The following is a 10,097-nucleotide window of genomic DNA, read 5'->3' as shown; positions in this document are numbered from 1 at the left end:
TCCTGCTGAGGCAGGGTAGCAAACACATGGAATGTAGACACAGCAAGGCCTCTGAGCATGTTTCACATCGCCCAAAGCTCCACTTAAACTGTAGTGGGAGAGCAAAGCAGGAATAGCTGCAGAAGCAGCGTGTGTGCCAGTGTCCTCCTCATCTCTGCTGTGTTGTCTTTCACTTGCTGTCTGATGGGGTGCAGAGCAGTATGGCCTCATCCTGCAACCCTCATCCCAAAATCCTTGGCTGCCCCTTGACAGGCCTCTGGCTTGCTGGTTCTTGGCTCTCAGCATGGCAGAGTGTGAGGAGCCTGGGCCAGGGCAGTGCTGCCAAACAGCTCCTGTGCGGTCATCTTGGGGAGGGTTGGTGGTGCCAAAGTGGGACAGATGCAAAGGGACTTACAGAGAATGTTCTAATACACTGTTGAGGTGGATCCAGATGTCACCACAACCTGAGGCTGCTCCTGCTGGTGACGGTGTCTGCCTGGGTAAAGCCCATCTGGAGCCTGCTGTCTGTTACTTGCCTTTGGCTGAGGTGCTCTGAGTGCTGTGTGTCATCTACGGCAGCTGTGGGAGTGACTTTGGGAATCGAGCAGATGTGCTGTGCAGGGCTGGAGCACTCATCCAAGCTGATCTTGTCATAATTTGCTTGCTTTTGTTCTGCTGCTGCAGGTGACATCTCGGAGCAGAGACAACGACCCCAATGACTACGTGGAGCAGGATGGTGAGTGGTGGGTCACTGGGAATAAGAGCTGAAGGAGGAAATTAACTTTTCTCTCAGGTTCTTTGAACTCATTCTTCCTTTACTAGCTGTGCAACCATAAGGCAGCCATAAATCGGATACTTCTGAGCTGCTGGTGTCACTGCATCAGTGGGGTAGTGTTTTGTCTTAATGCCACTTACAGATTGTCCCAGAACTAAAGTCAGAGGGTGCTTCTGTCTCTCCTTGTGAGAGCTTACAGACAGCAAAGAAGTGAAATGATGTGATGTTGGCTGTTCCCTGGGGGCCTGTGCAGCTCCTTTTTACTTAGTTGCTCTGGGGACACAGCTGAGCCCCTCTAAAAATCCAAGCAAACCCTGGATGCTGGTGACATCTTCCTGGACACCAAAAATCTGCCTTTGCTGCAGTGTGATCCTGCACACTCATTTCTCCTCTGCAGCCTTCTCAAACCAGTGTGTGCTTTTCCAGACATCCTGATCGTGAAGCTGCGCAAGGGGCAGGAGCTGCGGCTGCGAGCCTATGCCAAGAAGGGCTTTGGCAAGGAACATGCCAAGTGGAACCCCACGGCCGGCGTGGCCTTCGAGTACGACCCCGACAACGCTCTGAGGCACACGGTGTACCCCAAACCAGAGGAGTGGTATGTCCTGGTGTCTGTCTGCAGGGACTGGGAAAGATTTTCCAGCAGCCAACAACTTACTCTTCAGCCCTGGGGATAATTTGGGTCAGTAAGTGATGGGGAGCGTGCCTGCCACATCCCCTTGCACAGACTCGGCTCCTGCGTTTGGGTAGCAAGGCCAGTCGCTTGTTTGCAGCTGCACACAAGGTGGGCTGGTTTGTGGTCATCTCTTGTCCTCCCTCACGTACCATCACTGCTGGTTTACCTTGCTTTTATGCCCTTTTTCACCACTTGTTGCTGATCTTCCCTGTGCAAGTGTTTTGTAGGTCAGGTAAGGTCTGAGGAAGGAACAGATCCATATGAGAAGAAAGAAGCTGCTATGAGAGCAAAGAGTGGAAGGTTGGGTTGCAAGGCTGATTTTTCAGCCTGGCTTAACGAAGCCCAGTATGGCTCTGATTTAACCCATACATCTCCTCACTCCTGGAGCCTGAGCTTTGGCAGGGTTTCCCTCTCTGGCCCTTTCCTCTCCTCTGAAATACCATTCTGCACAAGTTGCATGCTGCTTCTCATCCAAAAGTGACGTGAGTTTACATTTGGAAAGCTGCTGCCCTGCTTTGGATGGGCAAGGCCTTTATCCATCATCACTTTTCATGAACAGGTACCTGAGCTGCTCCTGGCTCTGTATCCCAGTGATCACGTAGCAGACATCCTGCCACTGAGCACGCTGGAGCCAGGAGCATAGCGAGGAACCAGGTGCTTCAGGCAAGGCAGGTTGAGAGCAGGGACCGGGCAGGGTAGTGGATGTGCTGCTGTAAGCATTGATGGGTTGCAGGCTCAGGAGCCTGGTGTGGCATACAACAGGACACCAGGAAACAGTTTTTGAGAAGTTCTAGACAAAATATATGTAAAAGTTGGAAAAATCCCACAAGAGGATTGATATTGGAGCTGCCAGTTCTTGACGATATGTCTCTCTTTCCAAGTTCATCTGACTCCCTATGAAGACAATACAGAGCCAAAGGCTTCTGCTGACCAAGGCTAGCTATGATTTTTGGTTTAGTTTTTCATGGTAGTTGCTTTTTGAGGCTGTTGGCAGAACACTGGCATACAGCTAGACTCTCCAAACAGCTGTCAGGGTGGTGGAAACCTCTGCACTGTTTTGGTCATGGGTGGTTCTGCAAGTAACAAGAAATCCCAACTCCATTAATTAACACTTCATCTCTCTCAGTGGTTTGTAAAGGCAGAGGGTTTGTTTGAAAAATACAGTTTTATTTCAGGCAGCTGATTACAGGGTGCTGGGATCAGTGTTTCTGGGCATTGCAGAAGGGCAGAGGAAGGCCAGTGGGAGACCTTGGTAGGTACAGGATTTTCTGTGCTGGCTTCTCAGACAGCTCAAGGCTCTGGGTTTTCTTACACGGATTAAGGGGTTCCACACAGTCTCTCTGGTGTGGTGCTCTATAAACCAAGGGATGCAGCAGGTAGAAAGATGTGACACACAGGTATTGCAGTGATTTTGGTAGAGGAGTGGAGGCACAGGACATCAGGATGGAGCTCACTGATGCAGCTGATGTCTGAGGTTTTTTTCCTGCTGGGTTCAAGCCAACTGGGCTTCACAGACTTGAGTACTGGAGTATTCCATTGCTTTCCTGGCCCAGTGGAAAGTAGAAAGAAAAGATAACCCAAGGTCCATTACTCCATAAAAGCATCTAGGCTCCATAAACACAGTCCCTTCAGGAATTGATATCCCTTCACTGTGAGCAGCTGCCAGATTGTTTGTACCAGTGTAGGTGGTTTATGAGCCACAGTGCAGGGCTTGATGAGTTTGGGCATAGCAGGGCTGATCCTCTTCTTGCAGTGCTGCTGGATTACTCTGTGGCATTAATGAGGAGCCAGAAAGAGCAATGTGAGACAGCTCTTTTCTGTAACTTGCTGTTTGATAACCACCCTGTTGTGTGCTGGATGTGAGCCCCAGAGCTTGCTCTCTGGGGCCAAACTGAGTGCCTGGGCTCTGTGGGACCAGGCTGGAGCAGGGGCTCTGTGCTAACCTCTCCTGCTCTCTGATTCCAGGCCCAAGAGTGAGTACTCGGAGATCGATGACGAGGATGCTCAGGCTCCCTATGACCCCAATGGGAAGCCAGAAAGGTAGGGAACTGAATGCAGTGCTGCAGCTGGAAGATGGGGTGACTGGCTGGGTGCATCTCACGGGCTCTCATTAATAGAGGAGTGTCTACTTTGTGCTGAAATTGCCAGACCAGGGAGCTGACATTCCCTGAAAAGCAGGGCAGGAGTTGGTGTTAAGTGGTGATATGCCCAGGTCTGGCAGGTTTTCCCCTCTGGGAGATACTAGACAGTACTCCTGAGTTTGTGTTGCCAGGTAGGGTGGTGCACACTCGGTGGAGTGTGAGGCCTGTGGGGGAAATACCCTGGCTTAAGGTATTCATTCACCTGTGTGTGTCTCACGCTCTGATTGCTGGTGTTACTTACACTGCAAAAGTGCCTCAGCCAGCCCTAGTCCCTGGCCTGGGGCTCTGTGGTGGCTTGCAGGTCACAGTGCTGAACAGAAATCAATATCAGAAGTGCTCTTACAGCCCATGAAGTTGTGAGTGTTGGTGTGATGGTTGTAGAGGGGCAGCACTGGCTGTACCCTGCTTGGGAGGTGAATGATGATGATGATGATGATGATGATGATGATGATGATGATGATGGTTGGGATTCCAGGCAGATCTCCCTGCTGTGGGCATGGATGGCTGAAATAATGTGCACCTCCTTGCAGAGCAGATGGTGACTTAACCCCTTGCATTGTAACCTCAGGTTTTATTACAACGTGGAGTCCTGCGGTTCTCTGCGCCCCGAGACCATCGTCCTGTCTGCACTGTCCGGCCTCAAGAAGAAACTGAGCGATCTCCAGACACAGCTGAGCCACGAGATCCAGAGTGACGTCCTCACTATCAACTGAGGTGGCTCCTTGCAAGAGAGTGCTGAGCTGTGAGTGATGCCTGGCTGAGATCTAGGGAGAGGCTTTTACCTCCCCACCATCTCCCTCTGCCTTTCCTGGCCCAGCACCTGGTTGGTGACGCCTCTTCCCTGGCCTTCCTTCCCAGGGAAAGCCATTGTGATGTGTAGGGTAAAACAGGAAGGGAACCAGTCAGTGAGCATCTTAGCTGGGGCAGGCTTTGTTTCTAAGTGATCCCAGAGTTTTGGTTCTGGTGCTGGATTTTGGCCATGTGGTGTTTGGGATCGGGAAGCGTGTACCTTTGTTACACAACCCTGCTTTATTTACATGTCCATTTTTTACTGTGCTGAATAAAGCCTTACCCCCACATTTTTCTGTCATCCCTGAAAGCTCATCCGAGGCTGCTGGAGGAGATGTCACATCATTTACTTCTCTCCAATAGACATTAACTTAATGAGATCTGCTTTGGAGGGAGCATTGCTCACTGATGCTGATTGCTGCTTGTGACATTATCTCCTGAGGAGAGCAGCACCCCTCCTGCAGGCAGCCCGTCGTTCATTGATCCGGGCTTGCTTTTAAAGCAGATGTTTGAGGCTGGGGTGGGTGAGTTGCTGCAGAAGGCAGCACTGTAGGGGAGCTCAGCTGGGCCAGGCAGGTGAAGCTGTACTTACAGACTCCTCAGGAACAGGCTCCACCCGTGCTGTATAACCTTTCTCTGAGGAGCTGGGTGGCACGGGGTCTGTCAGTAATGGCCTCTGGCTGATACCCTTCTTTGTGCCCACAGCCCCCAGTGTATGCTGGGCTAGAGCTTGGTGCAGATCCCATGCCCTGACCCCCCTGGCAGTGGCTGAAAGGCTCCAGCAATGGCCTTTGTCACCCCTCCTCCTCCCCTCCATCAGTGCCCAGCATGGCTTGGGATGAGCTTATTGGTGACACTTTCCTGGAGAGACCCGCAGCTCCTGTACCGTGGAGGCTGGGAGGGAGGGGAAGGCCTGTGTGCCCCTGTGCTCATCCCGCTGTGGATGGGGATAGTTCAGGGAGTAGTGACAGGGTCATGCTGAGCTGGGGAGAGCAGCCCATGTCAGCATTGCCTTCCTCTCCAGGCTGCTGCTTCCATTTCCTTCCCATGGCAGAGCTGGCTGCAGCATGGGTCCCCGTGTCCCCGTCCCTGGAGGGGTCACTGCGCTGGCTGGCGTGGCTGTCTTACCTTGAGGCCAGTGCTGCCAGGCAGTCATGGCATGGATAACTTACCTGGCACAGCTCTGGGAGAGCTGGGAGATGGTGTGCCTTGAAACACCTTCACGTGGGGACTTGGAGCCACCACCGCCCTGGCACATCCCTGGAGCTCCGGGGAGCTGGAGGCAAGGGTGACAGTGGGCTGCTGGCATGCTGTTCCACTCCGGGTTGTTTGATGAAGAGTGGCAACTCGCTCCACCCTTCTTCCTCTCCCAGTGGTTTTAGGGCTTCACTTGAAATGGCCTGGCCATGGCTGGAGGCAGAACAAAGCCCTGAGCCAAGCCTGCTGCCAGGAACCTCAGGAAATCTCCCCCCATCAGCATTTTTCTCTCTGGCAGGCACTACTCCCACTTGCGCTTCCCGAGCGCGCTTGGATGGAACAGACAAACAGGAAGGGTGGATGTGGATAAGGGTTGTTTATTCATTGAGCAACTCCTTAAAAAACAGAAAACCCAAACATTTTTGGTAACAAATGTTAAATCTTTTCCAGATGAGGTGCGTAGCCAGAAAAAGAGCAAGTTCCACCTCTCACCCCAGGGGGGACACACTGCTGGGCAGTGCTGGGGTCCCAGAGCCCCTCTGTGCCCAGCCATGCTGCGAGGAGCAGCCTTTCTCTGTCCCCATGTCCCCTCAGCCACAAGCTACACCACCCTGAAACACAGTATTTACAGACCACAGATTCCCACATCACGACACTCCCTGTGCCCAACACATGGACCTGGAGCTTTAAAGGGCAGAAATAAAACCACCAAGCATCCAACCCAGACGGAAGAGGACTCCAAAGAAACACCAAGGTTTGCACGGCAATAAAAAGATAGCCCTTCTAAAGGAGGTCAATAAATAGGAGAACTAGAAAAAAATCAATTGCTTTTAAGTTCAGCACATGAAGCCCAGTTCCAACCCCAGTGGGTGAGGAGGGAGTGAGGGCTATGGGAATGCACAGAGGAATGTGGCTCTCTCCTCATCAGCATGGGTTTCTCTGCCCTGGGGCTTCTCGTATCCGCAAAGCTGCCCCTTGAGAGACAGATGCTACTGGCCAAAACCAGTCCCATGGTTGCCCACCAGCAGATAAACTGGGGGCACGGCAGGGGGGCACAGCTGTGGGAGGAGTGAGGAGTGTTTGGGTGGGAGAAGCCGGGGAGCTCAGCTCTGCCCGGCCACTCACCCCAGCCAACCCCCCTGGAAGGAAAACCAGTTTCTCCTGAGACATCTCAATTCTACAGCGAGTGTTTAAATAGCTTGAAGTGCAAAAATCAGCTCAGGGGTGGCAGGGTGTCCTCAGGAGCACCCCACTCTTCATAGGGGGGTGGGACCCTGCACCATCAGCCTGGCACAGCTGCATCCTCCAATGCTGCTCCATGGCCATGGCAGAATGATGCTCCAGCCTTCCTGCCATGCAGAAGACTCTGAATTTCTTGACCCCCCCAACTCTCTTCACCTCCCAGCTGGATCCCCGAGAGTCAAAAACCTCTGGACATCTGCCCAAGGGCTCTTCAGCAGCCACCACATTTGCATTCATGTGAGAAGGAAATATCTCTTACAATATGGATATTCAATATATATTTGAAGTCAGTTGAGGCTGAGCCAGCCATCGCCTCCACTAACGCCAGACCAGGGCGTGAGCCAGTGCCTGCTTCCCAAGGTCTTGGCACGGAGGTGCCCCAGCTCGGTCTCCTGGGGGATTCTGAGGGGTGGCTGCCTTCATCCTTGCCACCCCTTGGAGAAGAAAAAGGGGACCGCTGCCACAGTCCCCCTACACCAGCTCACGGGGACGATGTGGGCTCCCTGCCTTCAGGCTTGTCGCTTTTGGAGGACTTTGGCTTCAGCAAGATGAACCTGTTGAGGAGGTCGGTGTCCGAGCTGGCCTGGGCACCTGCATACGCCTCTCCTGGGGACAAAGCAGAGGATGGGTTCACCTGGTGGGGAAAGCTCCAGGGGCTGGGGGAGCAGCAGCTCCTCGGGGTGGGGTGGGGACACTCACCGGCATAGCTGGAGGACTCGGCCATGTTCTGGGAGCCGGTGATGTGGTGCCAGTAGGCACTGCGGGGCAGCATGGTCGTGGGGGTGCAGGGGTAGGAGAAGTGCTCAGTGCCCTTGTTCAGCAGCTGCAGTGGATGAGAGGGGGGAGGAGGGTGACACAGGGCCCCTGGAGTCTCCCCCAGCTGTGTCCCCCCCTTAGCGTGGGCTGGAGCTCACCCTGACATTCTTCTCCATCTCCAGCAGGACCCTCTTGTGCTGCTCAGCGATGGCCAAAGTGGCGCTGTGCACGCGCTGGTAGATCTGCTCGCCCTCCTGCGTCTGGAAGGTGTAGAGACCTTCTCCTGCGTCGCACATCCTACGGGGATGTGGCACAGGATGTCACCAGGGTCTTCAAGCCAAGGGATGATAAAAAAAACCCCACCCCAGGTGGCAGCTGGTACAGCTCCCACACTGTTGGAGCTGTTCCTATGTCCCCTTCATGGTGTTGAGCTGGGACCAGAACCAGCTCCAGGCCCCCCCTGCCACGGGCACACTGTACAGGCCAAGGCCACCACCCCAGCCTCAGGCCAGCCTGTGATGATGCCAGCAATGCCACTGCCTGGAGCACCAAGCTGGACGAAGGCACACAGTGGTGATCCCTGTCCCAGCAAGGGTGACTTCTCACCGTCCAGCCTCGAAGGTGAAGCGGGTGGCATCGCGGCCATAGCGGCGCAGGGAGCAGAGGGGCCAGGAGACCAGCTTCACCCGGGGGTTGTGCGTGTCCCAGAGGTAGATGTTTTCGTGGGTGATCTGCAGCTTGCACTCGCCATAAACGTCCAGGTTGGGGCAGGGGAGGAGGAACACGTTGAACCGGTCTGGAGACAGGAAAAAAATAGAAAATAAAATAATCTGCGGGGGGTGCAGCGAGGCGGAGCCCCGGGCGAGCACTCGCCGCCGCGCTCACCCGTCTGCTCGCACTGCACGCCGGGCGCCAGCAGGTCGGGCTCCCCCAGGCTGATGTCGTTCAGGCGGGCGCCCAGGCACTCCACCGACAGCGTCTTGTACCACTCCTCCGCCTCCAGCTCTGCAAGACACCACGGCAGCCCCTGGGCGACCCTGGCCACGCCGGGGTGCCCCACCCAACACCCCCAGCCCAGCTTCCCTGGGCGCTGCCCCGTACCTGAGTCGCAGGTGAAGGTCCGGGCGGAGTCGTCGGTGAAAACGATGGCCACCGCCTGTCTCTTGGTCTCCTTGGGCAGCCGCGTGATGCACTTGACATTGCTGATCTCGGTGACCTGCAGAGGAGTTAAGGGGTCACCGAGGGCTGCACCCAGACCCCAGCTGCTGCTCCCAGACCCTGTCACCCGCTGCACCCAGCCCCTGTTCCCTGCTGCACCCAGAGCCAGCTGCATCCCCCTCCGGAGCGCATGGGGACAGCCACCCAGCAAGTTTCGGCAAAGAAGGACCTGCTCTGGCACGGGTCCGCGAGCAGCGGGCAGCACCCCAGCACCCCTCCAGCGCAGCCCCTCACCTTGGGGCACCCACGCAGGCACGCCGACTTCTCATCCGGGTACTTCTCCAGGCGCTGGGGCCCTTTGCTGGAGGATTTGCGGAAGCCCAGCCAGCACCGGCGGTAGATCTGCCGGACAGACAGCGGCGGCTGCTCGGGGCCCCTGGGGGTCCCTGTCCCCACCACATCCCCACGTCCCCCTGTCCCCATCCCCAGGACCCGTGCCTGGTTCTGCTGACCCTGCTGGCCTGGGGACAGGAGGCGATGCTGGCGATAGGGATATGGCGAGGCTGCCATCATCTGCCCCCACCCCCCGCCAGTGCTAATTACAGAGCTTAATTAATGAACACAGACAAAGCTCTCAAGGGGACCGCTGTTCTGGCATTTCCCCGTCCCCTCTCCTACAGCCCCTGCTTCTGAGGGTGGTGGGGCCACCGTCCCCGGGCATGTCCCCCCCACTCGAGCCCGCTCCCTCTTTGTTCTCCCTAATTAGCATGAAATTACCCAGCATGCTCGTTGCTGCCGGCTCCAAGCCATGGAGATGGGCGACCAAACCCCCTGACCCCCCACCTATGGGTGCTGCAGTCCCACACCACCCTAATTTGCACCCAGCAGCTCCAACCTCTGCCGGTGAGGAGCATCCCCGACGCCAAACTGTGTGTGCAGGGAAACTGAGGCACGGGGGTAAGGGAGGGCTCAGGAATATCCCCCACACCCTGGGTGATCTGGGACAGGTGAACGGGTGTTACTCGGTGCAGGATCCGGCCGGTGCAGGAGCTGGACCCCTGGGGCTGCTGGGTGATTTGGGTACCAACAAGTGGCCTCTCCCTGCCATCCCCCACTCCTCTGCCACCACAGCCCCCAAAATGCTGCTTATTCAACCCCAAAACAGGGGCACAGGATGCCGCAAGAGGTACCTGGCCACGTCACCTCACAGGGAAACCAGCACCCCAAATCCATGGGTGTTCTCCCCCACACTCCCCCATTCCCCAAGATCCCCACTCACCCCCAGCTTCTTGCTCTTCATCCTCACATAGCCCTGCTTGATGATGTCGTTAAAATTCGTCGCCATGGCGATGGCTCGATAGGGTAGGGGATATTTTGGGAGGGGGGG

At 55.7% G+C, this 10,097-nt stretch overlaps 2 protein-coding genes and 1 long non-coding RNA gene across 4 annotated transcripts in view; 2 read left to right on the top strand and 1 right to left on the bottom strand.

Moving 5' to 3' along the window:
* POLR2C (RNA polymerase II subunit C) overlaps positions 1-4,647 on the top strand; it is a 5,271-nt gene extending 624 nt beyond the window's left edge. The window contains exons 4-7 of the mRNA XM_017740796.1: positions 664-715; positions 1,181-1,349; positions 3,393-3,467; positions 4,137-4,647. Of these exons, the coding sequence (XP_017596285.1) occupies positions 664-715; positions 1,181-1,349; positions 3,393-3,467; positions 4,137-4,281 (441 nt within the window). The 3' untranslated portion in view covers positions 4,282-4,647. The remainder of the gene's footprint in view (positions 1-663; positions 716-1,180; positions 1,350-3,392; positions 3,468-4,136) is intronic.
* Positions 1,356-2,435, top strand: LOC108448336. Its single transcript, XR_001864188.1, has 2 exons — positions 1,356-1,909; positions 1,987-2,435. It is a non-coding gene; the product is annotated as an uncharacterized LOC108448336 (long non-coding RNA).
* A 1,264-nt stretch (positions 4,648-5,911) lies between the features above and the next one.
* DOK4 (docking protein 4) lies at positions 5,912-10,091 on the bottom strand. 2 transcript variants are annotated; one of them, XM_008638718.2, is made up of 8 exons: positions 9,990-10,091; positions 9,005-9,112; positions 8,654-8,768; positions 8,438-8,557; positions 8,159-8,348; positions 7,711-7,849; positions 7,496-7,619; positions 5,912-7,402 (listed from the first exon to the last, which is right to left on the bottom strand). In XM_008638718.2, the coding sequence occupies exons 1-8, from the start codon at positions 10,053-10,055 to the stop codon at positions 7,278-7,280; spliced, it is 987 nt and encodes a 328-aa protein (XP_008636940.1). In that variant the 5' UTR covers positions 10,056-10,091; the 3' UTR covers positions 5,912-7,277. The 2 variants fall into 2 exon arrangements, with proteins under 2 accessions (XP_008636940.1, XP_017596433.1); XM_017740944.1 differs by lacking the exon at positions 9,005-9,112.
* Positions 10,092-10,097: the final 6 nt, after the last annotated feature.

The sequence above is a fragment of the Corvus brachyrhynchos genome, unplaced genomic scaffold (genome assembly GCF_000691975.1).
Source record: "Corvus brachyrhynchos isolate BGI_N302 unplaced genomic scaffold, ASM69197v1 scaffold26, whole genome shotgun sequence".
NCBI classification, from domain to species: Eukaryota; Metazoa; Chordata; class Aves; order Passeriformes; family Corvidae; genus Corvus; species Corvus brachyrhynchos.
The sequence above is the reverse complement of the archived record's forward strand: the minus strand, read 5'-3'. Positions and strand labels throughout refer to the sequence as shown.